The 18103-nt window shown below is 37.9% G+C and overlaps 1 protein-coding gene across 5 annotated transcripts in view; it reads left to right on the top strand.

Moving 5' to 3' along the window:
* NTRK3 (neurotrophic receptor tyrosine kinase 3) overlaps positions 1 to 18103 on the top strand; it is a 479767-nt gene that overhangs the window by 338900 nt on the left and 122764 nt on the right. For all 5 annotated transcript variants that reach the window (XM_075207753.1, XM_075207752.1, XM_075207751.1 and 2 more), the window contains one exon: positions 2087 to 2275. In XM_075207753.1, coding sequence (XP_075063854.1) covers positions 2087 to 2275 — 189 coding nt within the window. The remainder of the gene's footprint in view (positions 1 to 2086; positions 2276 to 18103) is intronic.

Raw genomic sequence — 18103 nt, 5'->3', positions numbered from 1 at the left:
TTCTTACAAGGTATACTTTACTATGAACTGCTACACAGGTAGCATACCTGGTTTTGCTATTCTAATTTGGCCGCTGCTGGTGTCAGATTTTCTAAGTAGCACTGTATCACCTGTATAAACGGTCTAGTCATCTGTTTATAGACGGGTATGCTGAGAATATTAGCCTACTGCAGTCTCATGTATATCTCTTCCTCTCTTATGATACTGATCAACAAGTTAATAACCAAATATAAAAATGTATTATATTGCTATAATAATATTACTGTAATAAATCTAATATTATCTTTTCAATTTGCAAGTTCTCTTTTTATTAATTCTCTGACAATAATGTCACCAGCAGATAACGTCAGAGAAAAAAATCTAATCAAAGAAACTAAAAACAATTACTAAGTGGAAGGAAATGCAACTAGTGAATAGTCTGTAGAAAAAGCTCACGAATGCTTCTTTCCTCTGAAAGGTGTATTATTGAGTTAGAGGCTTTAGAGTAGGCTAGCAAGCAGCTCTACAGATAAATCAATTACATGAATGGCGTGAACATGGGGGCTTAACTGCATTGCCGTTTTCATACATGTCATAATGGGGTTTAGAGTGGTCTGCATCCATGTGGAAGGACACGTGTTTCTAATACACATGATAACGTATCATTTATATATATGAGAGAGTTACAGGAATGAATGCTCTGCACCTACATGACACTAAAGACCTGGACAAATAATTATTAGACTTCATTTACAAAGCTTCAACATATTCCATAGAACTGTACAATCAAAGAACCTTATTCATTCACAAGAGCCCCCACCACCGCAGTGAGGCTCAAAATCTAGTTCCACATAAGACTTAAGCAGGACCAATTTACTCAGAATTAACCTACCACCGTGTGTGTGTGGGAAGGATCCCATTTAAAAAACTATTTAATGTGTTTTAATAAATTTAAAAAAAACTTTTGTCTGAGGGTAGGAATCCCTTAAAATTTTAGTTTTATCTTGGATCTCGATACAATAAACAGCAAGCAATGGACTCACACATGTGCAGATATTACCTACAAGTTTGTAGATTATCACAATCAGAACAGAATTGATTCATCTGGGTAGAAAAGGCTCCCATTGGCCAGTGTGTCTGGAATCAGCTGACTGGTGACATTGGCTTTCTTAAAATGTGTTGGGCAGCCAAAATTTATCTCACATCCTGTCATTCAGCATTAAGACTGAAGTCACATGTGATTAGCTATATAGGAAATCTGTTATGTTTCAGGAAAGTATACAAAATAAATCAATTTGTAGCTCTTAATTATCTAGTAAATATTTTCTTTTAAATTATAAACAGAAGACTAAAGTTAAATATTTGTTAATTATTGTGTCATTAGTACTCTGTATAAGAAAATATTTGTTTCTAATTTATTTTTGAAAAATAGCACTTTTCTTATGCACGATAATATTCCTGTCAATAAGTATATAGATGGATGTTGCAGGGTGCTACTCAGACTCTTAAATGGCTCCTAATGGTGGACAATGTCTTGTAGTAAATAATAAACAATGTCAAACATATTAACTCATGTCATTTCAATTTTAACATATTTAATATTTATGTTTCTGAATGATTAAAGTTTTTCATTTTGAATATGAATGTGTAATTTACAATCGTGACAACAAAACTAAGGGCTAGATTTACTAAGCTGCGTGTTTGAAAAAGTGGGGATGTGGCCTATAGCAACCAATCAGATTCTAGCTTTCATTTGTTTTGTACATTCTACAAAATAACAGCTAGAATCTGATTGGTTGCTATAGGCAACATCCCCACTTTTTCAAACCTGCAGCTTAGTAAATCTAGCCCTAAATGTTTTTTTGTCATGTTGTGAAGAGCTTGCAGTCTATAATTATTATCTCACACACACGTGTTTCAGTACATAAACTAAGTAATGTTATCGCTTTTTAGAAAACATGCTTACACCAAATATTCTTGTCTTTTTTTAAAAAAAAGTACATCTAATATTCATTTAGTTTTTAGTGATTTAATTAATCCGCAATAAAAAGACAACATCATGGCTTCCATATTAATTAATTTCCAAATTGCTTTGTGATTCTCTCAGGTCCTGTGGCAGTGATTAGCGGGGAGGAAGATTCTGCCAGTCCTCTCCATCATATTAACCACGGCATAACAACACCCAACTCCTTAGATGCCGGACCAGACACTGTGGTGATTGGAATGACCCGGATCCCTGTTATTGAAAATCCACAGTATTTCCGACAAGGCCACAACTGTCACAAGCCAGACACATGTAAGTATTACATTTATCATACAGCAGGAAAATTATGCACAGCATAGTCGGTAAAGAGCAATAAGCAAATGCACCATATGTTTGGTAATGTTTTTGTAAAAGTAGATGTACATTTTGTGGGGCATCTTTTATGGATTTACTTACTACAGTAAGTAAATGCCATAAACTTAAAGGATTGCAATAGAGCTGTCATTGGTAGAAAAGGTGATTTAAGTGTTTGCTGTCTGGACACAGTACTATAAGTAAGAGGCGGAAGCTCACCTATAGTACATGCAGGAATAGAGTTCCTTTAATAACTGCAAAGAATGTGGATTGGATTTTTTAAGCATGGGTTTCCCAGCAACAATGTCATTATACATTTGTCAAGTGGTAAAGTGACCTGGGCTCCTCTGAGAGGGAAAGAAACTCAAAGATACTCAAAGAAAGTTATTTATTTCTATAAAATAATGAGTTTCTGCACCATCATAGCCCTGATATGATTGTCAGTGTTAAAGGTTACACACATCCCAACTGTCCATCATCAGGACCAAAATCCCTGGTCTCTCTTTCCTTCCAATGTGTCCCTTTGTTACATCTGATGTGTAGAACTCCATGTAGAAATGGAACATTTACTTTTACGTTACATTTAATTTACAAAAAGTATCCGCTTGGGTCCTAATCTCAGTATACTAATGTCCACATGTGCATGATTGAATCTAATATTTGTATAGAAGCAGTATTATAAGAAAGGTGCGTGCAATTTTACACTTTTTCCTGCACATGTATCTTTATTTCCAACCTGATCCATACACTTCCATAGATACATTTAAATGGGGTTTCTACCCTCGCTCGACTGTAGTTTATTGGTAGTCATACCCACTAATAGTTGTGGGTCAGTCCCAGGTTCCATGGCCAAAAGAGTGGGGTGAGGGACATCTCCTACTATAAAAGAGGGACAAAGCCTTGAAAATTGGTGTAGTATGGGTGTATTGGGGTGTGGCCTGATTTTCCAGAAGTCATAACAAGGATCCTTAGCAAAAAGCCAGAAAGATAAGTCAATGTATTTACTAAAAGTAATAGGGGGCGTGTACAAACAAAAAAGTTATCTGATAACAAAAACACATGTTCTCCAGTAGCAAAATTGTTATTCTCTGCAGCCATTGAGTTCCAAAACTGTGCGTTCTGAAGCTAAGCACCTCTACCTGCTATTCTAGCACACAACACTGTAGGTACATGCTTATGGATTTTGAAATAAAGTATATTGTTCCAGTTTTATTGAATGTGTAATATATGGGGCATGTCTTTCTGGTATGAGCACACGTGACATGGTCTGCTGAAGTCTGAATGTCAATAATTTGGGAAATACAGCCCAAGACATCACATCAATCAACTGAAAGATTAGTCCATTGGTTCTTTTAATTCAGTATGCATTACTATCAGTCAATATTACATTTTGTCCTAAAGCTTCTTTATTTACTCTTATGGTCTATATATTCTCCTTACCAACTTTTTTTTGTATAAAGGGAAAAGGTCAATAAATGTTACTAAGTTACAGCCAGTGAAAAGCAACTCCTTAATGCACTATTAATAGAATATTGGCAGGATATAGATTTCCATCTAGCTTATGCTAACAAAAATTGCTTATGGCATACGGTGACGGATGCTGATTTGTTTCCATTTACTTCAGCGCTATAGAGCCAGATATGAAATATTGAAAACAGGTTTATGGATGCTGATGTTGGGGTAGAAACATCTTTCCGAACACGTCCACTGTGGGCGAGTCACTTAGCAGTAACTAAGTGCTCAGCAGAGCTGCTATATTTTACTTTGGTACCTGGTAACATAGAGCTGGGTCATGATATTGCCAGATGCATTTTTTATAATATGTCAAGTTAACATGCTGCTGAGAGTGACATATCCGACCCCTCTGGGTAACACTTATGCATCTGTATTGGCCATTTATAAGCTTGAGGTGTGGCACAAGAGTAGTGGATGTGATGTTGGGATGTTGTGAATGTGCGTTTGTGGACAATTCTCCTTTACAGAAAGGTAGTGTCTTGCATAGGATGATAGGACAAATAAGAGACACTTCTCATATCTGCAGGAGAGGCACAATGATGTCAACCTTAGTTTTGCAGAAGACGTTATTGGAAGGAGCATATTTCAAGATGTTCTTGTTAGCCATGCAAGTTTGCCTTAAACACCCCTCAGTAGTGGCATAAATCAGTGCTTTTTCAATAATACCTACTAAATCCCTTGCTCAATTCATGAAGAAATACGACACGACTAAGGCTTAACACACATAATTATACAAATGTATCCCAATGTTTATAAAAAACGAAAATAAAAATATTTGTCATTTGAAATAAAGGCATCCGTGACGTCCCTTACTTGTCAGGATTTATATTAAACATAAATGAAGGCTAAACAGATAAGCACTTACCTGACACACTCACGTTTATGCTGGAGTTCCACTTATGAGGACGTTGAGGCTCATACTGCTGCAACAACATTACCAAGCAGGCTCACATCAGTGCAAACTGGACCATCAGGTTGCATTTATTAATTGAATGCATGATAATGTAACATCTGATCATTTACTGCAATGTTACAACACCATGCATTCACCTAAATTGGATCTGCTGATTGATTTTGTACTAAGAACCAGCTTGTTATCTTTTTTGGCCATAGATGAACAAGCACAATTGGAAGAATAACTGAAACATTTAAATGAATCAGTAGGGCAGGTCAAATATCCTAGTAGGGCCTTCTTAGCAGTGGTGTTTTCACTCACGCAGGACGTAGGTCTTTGCGGGTCACCCTTAAACCCACAATGCATCATGGGACAGTGCATTTGTGTATGTGCAGACCTGTGTAAGTTGAGGCAAATGCACATATATAAATGCCACTTAAGTGCTGCGGAAGGGATGCTCTTTATAAAGGACGTATATATGGGAAAGTATTTGCACCATGTATAGAAATTGAGTCTCAAAAGTCGAGCATAGAGACAGGAAATGTTAATAGATGACGATTTAAAGCTGAGGAGGAATGTTGCACATATTAAAATTTGCTGCAGAATAAGACATTTTCCAGAGGTGTGAAGTTCCAGCAATGTAATGTTCATGTTTTGCTATTGCTTTGCATTTCCAGGAGGTGACATTAGGACATTATACACTGTAAGGTTGATGTAGAGTTGGATGCAAACGAGCGAGACTTAATAGTAAAAAAATAGCATGGAAAACAAATGTATTTACAACTGTCCTGTATCAGGTGCAAAACATACGCATCCTAACAGGCATATATGTATGAGGTCTGTATGAGCTGCATTTGGTGAACGCGCCTGTAGTGTATTCATCTTGCATTTACTAAGCCCTTCACGAGTCTCCAGATGGGCATAAGTGGTCTGGTTGGGGTATAGACTTTTAAAACACAGTAGAAGTAGTAAGATAAATGCAAGAAATAAAATAACATCTGGCCACAGCCCCATGTATAGGTTTTTTCATTTTTTTCTCTGCTTTTTTTTGCTTCCTTCTGATTCAAATGAATAGGGAAAGGAAAAAGAGATCTTAAATAACTCTATGTCAATGTAGCCAATGTGCTAATGTGTGTACAAATCTCACGGCGTTACTATGGGACTCTGTAGGATAAAGAATAACAAAAAGGGTCAACAAGGGTTATATCACCGTCTTAAATTCATTTTAAACTCATGCTATTTGAAAGAGATGGATTTTGAGTTTAACCAAACTGGTGTGCAGAAAAGACACTCAGCCGTCGCTTGTCTCTGTCACTGCTGATCAGCTCTTTGTATATTGTGTTTTGTCAGCTGTGAATAATAGCATTTCTTAATACTTCAAATACACAAAGGATTCCACAGCTGTACACCTTTCATTAATCGTGTGCACAATCGTTACAAACAAGCATTTCATAATGTCTTAGAGGAAATGGGGTTTTACATGCGGTAAATCTTTGATAAATACGTGTCATTTAGGATCAAGAAACATTTGAAACCACAATACTGAAGCCAAGTAAAGAATTTTGGCTATAGTGTGTTTTATGTAATTCCTGTAGAATACCTAGGGGCTAGTACAGAAAAGTATTGTATGACAAAATTATTACATATCATAAAATTAGTAGTAAATGCTGCATGTGTAATTGACTACAGGATTACTGCCAAATATGTTAAATGCCTTAATAACATGCCTGTTATGCATTAAAGGTTATGCTTGACATGTCTGCTTTTTTCCTTGGTTACATAAAGGCACTGGATTTAGTGAGTGAAATGCATCGTAGGTGGTACTTAGCAAAAGCATTTAACACACATTAATAAACTGTATAATAAAACTAGCCAGGCTAGCTTCATTACATTATATTCTGTACAATATGGTGTTTATTGCTAGCACTGTCAAGCCGTATCGCTATGCTATTCTTGGTATACAGCTTTGTGTGCCTAACACAGAAATACTGTGCAACTCATCATACACATGCAGGGCCAGTGCTGGAACTACCAGCGCCCCCTGCCTGTGATGCTTCACTATGCATGCACCGCCTCTTTGGGGCTTCACTGTGAATACGTCGCCCTGCATACCAAAACACCTATTCCCAGTGCTTTTTTTGCCATAGAACTCACCGAGTTCCGGCACCTTTTTTTCAACGGATTTGTCAATTTTTAAAAGCAACTTTTTAACATTTGATGTTTGGTCCACGTGGACTTGAATCGCCCTGTCGAGCATAGCAGCTCGGCGGCAAAATCAATGGTGCATACGGCCTGATTGTGTGTAGAGACGGATGCATGCGTACTTCGTCCGCGCTGGTTGTGATGGCACTGCAAGGCTTGTGGCGCTGCTCAGCTTGTGATTGGTCGTGTGGTCGCGCACTGAGTGTTTACTGTGGGCGGCGACCATTATGTTTCGTTACACAACTGACGTGCATATGCTCAGAGCACAAAGTGCAACTAGCTTTAAATGATACCTATGGGACAGGTGATGGCCATAGTATGAGGTACAGCTTGTCTACAGTATCTTTTGGCTCCAAAATATTTATATGAAGAAAATATATAATTTTACATTCGCAGAAATACGTATTTTTTTTCTGTTGGGCCACAAAATCCGTTTTGTAGCACATTATTTATTCCTTCAAGCAAATGTTACACAAAATATGAAAAATAATGATTTTGTAACAGAAATTCAATTTTGTCATGCTAAAGTGATAACAATATCATAAAGCATGTTTTTGTAGCACAAAAATCCATTTTGTAGTAACAAAATCAGTTGTTTATTTATTTCAGTGTTCTACTGCTACTAAATAAAATGTTCTTAGTTGGATTAAGAAGTAAATAAGTATTACTGTTAATGTAACTGTAGCTCAGGTGAATGTTTAATAACAAATAATAGTAACAGAACATACAGAAAGGGAACTTGTGCTGCACAGCTTTTCAACAGGTAAAACCCAGGAACATTTTCAGAGACAAACTTCCAGGAAGAAATATTAATACTGTCAGGACAGGAAGCTTGTAATCTAAAGAAAGACAGCTGCATTTTAGTGAGGAAAGGGTGGAATGGAAACCTTTAGCATTAATAAATATGTTTTTGGCATAATACATTATGACTTGGATGCATTTTTAATGTCTGGGAATACAGCTGATTTATAATGCATACATCTGAAGCTGTAGCACACACAGTTCGAACTAATAAATAAATGACAGGCACCTTGTATTAAAAGTATCATTCATTTTACATTGCCAGAATTTAAATGATGTAAAGTAGAGAGGGGTGGCTGGAAACATCTAAAACATTGTCGAGTATCATATACTGATAAAGTTTTCTTCTGCTGAATGCTTATTAGAGTTAAACTTTAACAATGTTATAGCATAACTATATCTATATAGCTGCCTGATATTTGTATTATTTATATTACTGCAGTGTCCCCATAGGGAGGTAAGGTAGGTATCTGCATAGATGTGATACATTCAGGATTACGTTTGTTATCTCCTGGATGACCAGTTGTATTTGGCAGAGTCGTAACATAAAACTGCTGCCCCCCCTAGCCTTCCGTTTAACCCAAATTAACCCAAATTATTCATAAACTGCACCCCGGGCGTTCGCCCCATACGCACAGCCCTAGTAGCGGCCCTGGTATTTGGTGTATGGCCTGACCAATTTCAGTTTTGCTGTGTTGGTTAAGCTATGAATAATCTTTAGGTTACTTTGTGAACCTTTGTAAACTTTACATTGATTTTTGGAGTAGCAGATAGGGCTTTTTAGTAACAATTGTGTTGCGAGTATGAGTGTATGAACACGTTAATAAAAGAACTGATTGCTGATATAAGATTATAAGATTAGTGGATGACCCACATCCTGATTGATGATATTAGGAGTGAGGTGGGTCTGCTAGGAGTATACATACTGTCGCAATGAGGAAATATTTTTTTTTTGAATTCTTGGGATTGAATTTCCCAGCCCTTTATGCCAACACTTCATTGCATTAAATCTAAATAGCCAACATGACAACTTGAAATTCTTGTTACAGTGAGATTGTTGGTATTACCGCACTGTGCACTAGCAGCGTAACTTGTGCTTCCTTGGTACCATTTACCTCCAGTAAGTAACACTCCACAATAGTGATTATGGGGCATGAGGCTAACTGCAGAACTTATATACCATAGATCTATATAAAGCTTTTCTCCCAACATTCTGCAAATTCCCGATGATCGTATCTCATGTAGAGGAGTAATCATAGATATTTCCTTTTCATATATGAAATCAGCCATCATTTCTAAGATAGAATTTGTAATAACTCACTTTTGACCTGCCTGGTTCTTTACCAATGGTTGAAATGACTAATTCCAGAGTTGGAATTATATTTGTTTTTAATGTTCTGGGCAGGCATAGTGCATATCAACAAGCTGATTGGTAAAAATGGTCTTTACTTAATATACCATAGATCATACTTGCCAACTTTTCCTCTTTGACTTCAGGGAGATCCAGGGGGAGGTGGGTGGGGGCGGGGGTTGATGAATCACATCATTTTGGCCCCGCCGCCAAACGATTGTCACAATTTTGGAAAATTACAGCATAGGCGGGGCTAAGATGACATGATATTTGTGTCATTAAGCCTCGCCCCCTGTCACTTATGTATTGCGGGAGCGAGAATTGGGAGTTTGCCCTGCTCTCCCGGGAGTCCAGGAGGTTTCCCAGAAAAGCGGGAGTCTAGTCATTCCGGGAGAGTAGGCAACTATGCGTTAAATAAAAACAGCTAATGAATCTCTAGAGACTGAAGTGTCTTTTACATTTCTGTCTATATTACTGAAGTCATGTTGTCTTACCTGATAGTCTTTGATTAAATCTTGGTCTCTATGAAAATGGCCACCTCCATAGGCATCAATACATGGACATAGGACACAATTTCTGAACTGTGTCATCATGCCACAGATGGTGAATCCAACCACGTCTTGTACTGGCTCAGCATCAGGGAAATTGCCAGACTCTTCAGGGAGTGAGGGAGATCACCCATATTTCAGGGAGTCTCCCTGACATCCAGGGAGAGTTGACAAGTATGAGATAGATAATGATGCCAAAATTTGCAGCGCCAGAGGTAAGACAGATAAACATAACCAGCTTTGAGGCTGATTGTTCAAGGTCTCATTTTGCAAGCAGATTTCACAAGGCCTTGGCTGTTATAGTTTGGAAGAAGTAGAATCAATGACAGTTAAAATAAAGCACACACAAGGGTTTTCTGCATGGAAATTGAGCAATTAGTGCTAAATGTCAGGTTGTAATGTTATCTTTCTTGACTTTAGAAATATCAGCAGCTTTCACTGTCAATCTGTGATCTGAAAGGGTGTTTTTGACTACAAGTGAAATGTTTTGTTGTTACTTGCTTGTAAGTCAAAACCATTAAAGTAGAAAAAAGAAAACAATTTTGAATTGTAAAACTGCTCTTATCAAGTCCAATAAGGCCAACGCTTTATTCAGTTACCCTTCCTAGATTCCTGCAGCCTCCACAGTATAAACAGGCAATGTCAAGGTTTGCTGCTGTTGGAATACATCAGAACACATGGAATGCATATTTAGAATAACTTTGAGGTTCGTCCTATCTTAAACAATGCGTAAACAAAATTGAGGATGATTTTTCCGTCCACAACACAATTGTTGTCATGTTAATCACGTGTCAGTACATGACAAGTATTGTAAATATCAGGTATAAGACTTTCTGGATCAATCATAAAGAGAACATTCAATCCCTGCAGGAGGATGTAGGAAAAATTTCCAGCTGGCGGATTGAGGAGATATCAGGGAAAACAGCAACATCAACACAACTGTCAATATCTGAAAATACAGCAGCTTTTACAATTTTAACCAACCATTGTGTTGTCAGATATTGCAGTTCTCTGATGTAGTGTCTTAAAGCCAATTAATAAAAGTATGCTTGGCAGATACGTGCATTGCTGCTAACATCTAAAAATGATTTCCAGGGACACATTGTTGTTCATTACACACAGTACTGTCTCTGCGGATCTTGGAGTACTAAGCTGCATTTCTTTATTTTAAATACTACTCTAAATATTGACTTCTAAGTCCTATAGAATAAGCGCAGAGGGTAAGAATGGTATCTATCATGCAGCAAAAGATTAATTCTAACGTGAAAATAGGGACTTTTCCACTTGGGACTAACCCTCAAAATTAGGGACAGTTAGCAAATGTGTATGTGCTACAAAACACGGTCACTTGATCCGCTTCCGGTGATGGCATCAGACGTTTAGCAGATAACATGGAGCATGAAGTGTGCAATGATGCTGTAATAAGTTTGACACAATAGCTTATTGTTCGCTTGTCCTCCCAAGATAATGGTTTCCTAGGTCGTAAGGTCAGGTTTTGATGAAATCCGGCAGTGGCTCCAGCCATTCTATTTAGACAAATACTCTGCTCAGGCAAGTGTGTTATTAAAACTGGCCCTTTAACGGTCCCCCAGGATCAGTGTAAAGAACAATGTTTAATGTGAGTAGAGTAAGGAAAACAACATAGAGAAAAGAGCTAAGTGAATGCCATAGTTAACATGTATGGGCTGACAGCCATGAAACTAATTATGTTTGTACACATGCTTGGTTGTTAAGGTTTGTCATGTTAGCAGTGGGATGAGCTGAATTCGTAATGCAGCCAGATGTACTCAATCCTTCAGATCTATCCAGTTGTGTTCAGCTCATGATATGAAGACTTTAGTCCCTCATGGATAAAGAACACGATGTTACAGAATGCTGTCTGCATCACAGAGCAGCTTAGCCATTTTGTTCTGTTTGTCATAGAGACTAAATGAACAGTGCATGGTGAATGTAAACACTGTGCTGCGCCTAATTGTGCCGCAAAACTGGTGCAAACTCTTCCATTTGTCGGCAGTGGACATAAGGGATCCTACGCTAAGGGTAAAGAACAAGCCACTTTGACTCTTGCAGTATCTGTGTGTTTTGTTGGTGACTATTGGGCTTTGTTGTAGCTCCAAGAGTATGTGAGTTAATTGGATCAAACAGTGGAGTTCTGGTTAAAATCCATTTTCTTGTGGTTATCAAAGAAGACATTACATCACTATGTGAGACCTGAAAAATATTATTAATTAGTACTAAAGTACTAAAAGTAAATTATTTGAAAGTGTACGCATACATTTACATACACTAGGTAGTGGGTGCATGCTTACCTGGTGGACGGGATTGTCATTGCTTTCCATTTATGTACAATAAAGACAGCAGGGTGCATGATTTATTTAGTGGAGGGGTGGGGAGATTGTCATTGGGCGTGAGAATGCTTCTGCATGTTTAGCAATTAAAGCAAAAAAAGGGTTAAAATGTGTAAGTGACAGCTGTCAAACCACTGCTATTGATAGTAATTGAATGGCCTGCTTCTGTCATTTTGGGCTTAAAGGGGATTTAAAGGTGCCTGGAATAATTTCTGAAAAATAATGTGCCTTAAATAATATATACCGGTAATCTCTAATCAGTAGGACCTTATGTCTCGGCTAACAACTGCGACCTGCAGTAACACTTATGACCAGCAAGTGGGGTTACAGAGTTTTCACTCAAATGTTGTATACTTGTTGCCATGTACAATATGCTTTGTATATCACACACACACATATGCTGCATGTACATTTCACATTTATATACAGTATTTTGTATTCATGTTGTATATGTAAGAAAGTGTAACAATTCCTACTTAGGAGAAGTGTTTACTTGGTGCTGTTCAGTGTTAGTTCCTGTAATACTTCTCATTTCATGGGCACATTATACAATTCCTTTTACAATTGGAATCATCCTTGGTATTCCAGACCTTGTACTGGGGCACTGCAGCATAGCAAATTCCTCATTACATCATAATTATCTTGTAAATGTAAAATGTATTAATATTGGATTGGACGACACACACCGATGAACCTTTTTAATGATGCACAGTACTTTTACCTAGGATTTGATAATGCTGTAAAACAACAACAATTTGGTCATATATTGCTAAAATTGTTGACCCATGATATATGCGGTTTTTGTTATCCTATTACTAAATATTTATTATTTAAAATTAGAATAAATTATTTAGTGCATTTAACTGGATATATTTATGATTTTACAAAACATTTACTGTATGTCAGAATAGTTTTATTAATAAATGGCATGGGATCTTTTAGCAGTACATGGATTCTGTATAGTATGCTATTGCACAGCAAGAGTATAGCAAATCGGTCTGTATAGATTAGCTGGGCTTTTCGCATACAATAGAATTATCTTCTCCACCTGCTGCCAACACTTCATAATCAATCCATGTGCTATGATCTGAGAGACAGGAGGGGGTGAGCTAATATGATTTTATTACATTTCCCGTATTAGCAATGATATTTTAATAATTAATTTTGAGCTTATGAATAATGCAATTAGTTGATCTAAGTAATTGCAGTGTGTTTAATATAAGAAATCCCTTGTGTGGAATATTTGTAGTTAATGATCAACATGAAAAAAAACAATGCATTAAGTCTCGCCTAAAGTTCTGATTTCATTCCGTCCTGGAGAAGTTACATTAATCAGATTTTATATGTGATGTGTGGGAAGTGTATCAGACAATAGAAACATATTGAAAAATGTTTGAAACAAACTCAAATCATCCTGTCAATTACAGAAGTGTAAAAACACTCAAATGCTGTATCCATCAAGAAAACATTTGGGGAGGGGATAAGGTAGAGTTGTACCTGGGGGACCGGTAGAGTTTGGCGCTAGTCCTTAAAGGAAATGGTTATCTACTGAGCCAGTGATGGAACCTGCATGGTTCTCAGGGGCGCACGCAGGATTTTTAAGGGGCGGTTCCCCCCACCCAAAAAAAAAAAAAAAAGCGAGAGAGCTGCTGCGCATGCACCCGCCTTCCGTTTCGGCAGCACTGTACTATACAGCAGCCGCGGCGCTGTCAATGAAGCATCCGTGGCGGTGCTGTATGCTATACAGCACCGCCGCAGACGCTTCTTTGACAGCGCCGCGGCTGCTGTATAGTACAGTGCCGCTATGTAGGGGCACTTCTTTAGCGGAGGGGAGGGGTTTCTGGAGACCCAGAAACCTCCCCTGCGTGCGCCCCTGGTTCTGATACTGCGGAGGGGGGAAGTGTTATTTGTCGAATGTTGCGCCTTTGTAGAATCTACATAGTCTTTTTGAAGGTAGCGCATACATGACAAAAGCAAGTTTATGATCAGATTACATGGCTACGGCAAACAATTTTTGAAGATGAAAATTTTTAATTATACCGTTTAAATATATATCATCCAATGACTGGGATTTTTATTTCCTAAAGCTGCCATAATAATCTAATTCAGGAAAAGGATTTCCTGCTATTGCTGAAATAAATACGGTGTTCTCCCTGTAATAGGGATTTTCCATATGTCTTCTAACACTCATTATTCTGCTTGGTACTTGCATCAATTACATAGATATAGCACAGATACTTCTTGTGCTGTTTAATCTCATAAATATAGCTTCAATGAATTAGCTATTTGCATTCTGTCTAAATAAATATCTAAATTGCCCCTGAGACTTGAGCAACTGTTATTGTGAGTTTATATGTAATCCTCAATAGATTTCAATGCTAAGAAGTTAAAACTGTTTTCTTCCTCGTAAGATGAAAACAGCTGCTAAGCCCGGCTGCTTCTTCAGCCATTTCCCCCTGCGTATACAAGATGGGTTGTAGAAAATGCCATTTCCTCCCTTAAGTAAAAATAAATCAATTATAATCTTGTTTAAGTGATGTTGGTTAAACCGTGGCAAACTACTGTCTGAAGCAAATCTGCTCTTCTGCCCATTTAATGGTTTGGTGGTTGGGTTTGGACTGTTGAATCATTAATGTGAAAAAAGCTTGTTCAGACTGCATATTGTTGAGTGCATATAAGTTTCTGTAATAGAGTATATGTTTTATTTATGTTGTGGTCAAAAACATGTCTGCAAATGGACCTGTGCTCAATCACCCTACAAACAGGAATTGTGGTCATGGTTATAAGGGAATTCTGGGTAATTGGAAAGCACAACATTGACTTCATCTAGTCTTACATGCTTAACAGATATGCTAAAGTGCGGTCAAGGACAACCTGATACAAGGGTCTCTAACTTCCAAAAGGCCACACATTTACCTTAATATCTGCAATAAGTTAAAACAATACATTTAATCATAGATAGAGACACCTATCTGTAATGACATATCAACAGGCGTTTTAATGTAAGATGAAATATTTTTGCAAGCTGTACCAAGCAAACCTGACAATTCAATGTTACTTCTGGGTGACCAGGTTTTCCACCAGCATTTGAAAGTTAAGTGTCAGGCTGGATCGAAGTTGCGATTAAAGTTTTTAATGTGACCTGTGATGAAACGAGTTTAATATCACCTTAACCAGCCTGTCCCACGTTACTCACAAAATGTGAAGCATAACAACATGTACTTTCTATAGCTCTGTCAGGGTTCCTCAGCTCGCCAAAGTGCAAGTGCAGTGTTTAGTTATATGTGGATAAGGGGTCATTGCAGCCATGCCTATATAGGAGACTTTTTCATTCTATGTTACCCATTGTAAAAATGTGTTTGTTGTTATTGCAGTGATGTTGTTATGCATTGTTCTCAAAGTAAAGCCAGGTGGGTTATGGGTAAGGATCAGGTGGGGTCCAGGTCCAGGATACAGGTGAGGGGGCTGTAGCTGCATTAATTCTCCCCTTCCTTTCTTGATAGGAAGTCCTGATCAGCTGGAAGCTAGTTCTGGCTGAGCAAGCTTGTAAGGGGATAATAATGGGAGTGTCATTTAATCACCTTGGTCTTGCCTCTTAATTAATCTGAGTATGCCCCCATTGTCTCAGTTTGTATTCAACCAGACTCCTTGGAGTCATGTCTGGAGCGTGGGAAATCTTCAGGGTATAGAGGAAAGAGTCAGAGTCAGAGATGCTGGGTTGTCTTTCTTCTTTATTTGACCCTGGGAAGAACTCCATTTTGAGGTCTATGCTTCTGCTGGACTGAGCTGGGACATCAGTAGCTCAGAAGAACTCCATAGGTCTCGGATTCAGTAAGTCAGGACATCTAGGTGACTGTAGCTCCTTAAGCTAGTGGGGTAAGGGGCAGATAATATGGTAAACCTGCCTGGTATTTTTTTACTGTTTGTATATAGTATTCTAGTGAGAGTTTTTATTACAATAAATGTAAGGCTGTACTTTCTAACTGCATTTGCCTGAGTGACTATAAGAGCCCCAGTAGGTACTGGGTAGGCTTCCCTGGCATAGTAAGGCACCCCTGGGTGGCCAGCCAGCTTGAAGTGGGTATAATTGGGCCAGTTAAACCCGGTATTTTCACATGCCCCATTATTTAATATAATGACTCTTCACATGTGTATCTGGAACCAAATATAAATACAGATAACTTTGCAGAATACTGATGCACAACAGAGCCCAGCTTGCTTTAATGAAATAAGTAGGAATTACGTAGTTGTAGTTGTTCTCTATGGAGGGAGGAGGGAAACCATGTGGTGTAGACTGCATGTCCTTCCTCCTCAGGTTTAGTCTTATGCTCTGCTGAGCTTCCTGCTGCCCCAGCTTTTAATAAAAGCTAGGATTGACAAGGCATAAAACTTAGAAAAGGACCAGGGACTCATAAAACAGGAGGGAACTGGAGCCTGCATGTGACGATTAGGAGTCCCGCATGTGGCCCTAGGGCCGCCAGTTGTCCATCACTGCTATAAGTGTTGAAAATTGTGTCAAAATGGCAATTCTGTGAATAATAAGTATTAGAAATGGAATTATGCTCTTATTTTCTATACCAGGCTTAGGCAACTTGTGGTTTACCAGCTGCTGTGGAAATATGTCCTGTCATGTCTTGTCAGCTATTCCATAACAGCTGGAGAGTTGCAGGATGCCTACCTCTGTCCTGTACTAGACTTATTTTTATGCAAGACGTAGGGAAGAATAAGACACATATAAAACATGTCCAGTTTTTATAACACTCACCTTCTTGCAAGAAAGCAGTTGTCTGCATGTTTTACATTATCTACTAACGTATATAGTTATTTTTACATTTTAGACTATTTTTCTGCATTTGCAACTGTGACATCTAAGCCATATTTGCCGACTTCGTCCGGGAGTTGCCGGGGGGAGGCTCAGTAAGTTGTGTCATTTTGGCACCACCCCCGCAACGTAATGAAGCAAATGCATCATTTTACAGCGGGGGGCTGGGTCAAATGCAGCATTTTGGATATAATTCTGCCCACTTCCCTAAGAAGGCTGCCATAATCCCCATTTTTAACCTTGTCTATGCTCCTGCTGAGATCGGAGTGAAGGTGAAGTGATGCTTGGATATTATATGCATCCTGAAAAGGTTACACACCAGAGAAATGTTAAAATTCAATATCTCTGACAAACAATCCCTATTTATGTACAGCTTAAGGAGTGTTTAGTAATAGGAAACTACTATACTCCTTGTCACATCAGTCTATCTGTAAGTTCTTGTAAATGCCAGTTGTGTACTGTTTCATACAGAAAAGACACAAGTTCTGGTTGTAAATGGTGCAGACTATCCTTATATTTATTTTAAATCATTAATGTGTTTGGCATGTATTCCTTTTGTTATAATAACATTTAACTTTCATTTATAAATACAATAAAAGAATTTAGCTAAAACAGAAATACTTGTGCAATAATGAGTACATGAATAAATTGATTTAAAATTGCTGTGTGTGCTACACAGTCTCTTTATTAGTTCCGATCAGGGGGTAAATGTATGAATCTCCGGATTCTTCATCTCCGGCGTGTTCAGCCTCTACTAGTTCAACAATAACTCTTTTAGTTGTGTACTGTTGTTATAATGTTACATGTTCCAAATAATAATACATTCACCATACCCCAACTTATTGTTACTCCCCCAGTCCCAGGTGACTTGCAGCCTGTGTCAGGTAAGGGGTAAGGTCATTGTTCCTTTAAAAGTATGTCTCCATCAATCCTGCTGCTCAAAATAAAAATATTATTACTAAGATTTTTGAAAAGTAGAGCCTAAAATGAATAAAAAGGCAGATGAGTAGCTGGCATGGGGTAATAGAGAAGAAATAATCTATTTTCAGTTTGCCTTATGATGGGTTAATTGTTAGTGCAGTTCATGACAATTTACTGTAATGCTGTAATTAAGCTGTTTGACATATAATATGTTGAGTTATTACAGGCTTAGTAGCATAAATGTTGTTGCGCTTATGTTTTATTATGTCATCAAATTTGATATAATGCATTAGAACATAATGTTTACACCGTCATAAACATCAACATCAAACCTTTTACCATACACAGTTGGGTGGTTAAGGCTTAACACACAGACATGTAGG

This window comes from Mixophyes fleayi, chromosome 4 (assembly GCF_038048845.1).
Source record: "Mixophyes fleayi isolate aMixFle1 chromosome 4, aMixFle1.hap1, whole genome shotgun sequence".
In the NCBI taxonomy this organism is placed as follows: domain Eukaryota; kingdom Metazoa; phylum Chordata; class Amphibia; order Anura; family Limnodynastidae; genus Mixophyes; species Mixophyes fleayi.
Note: the sequence above shows the minus strand (reverse complement) of the source record. Positions and strands in the feature narration are given on the sequence as shown.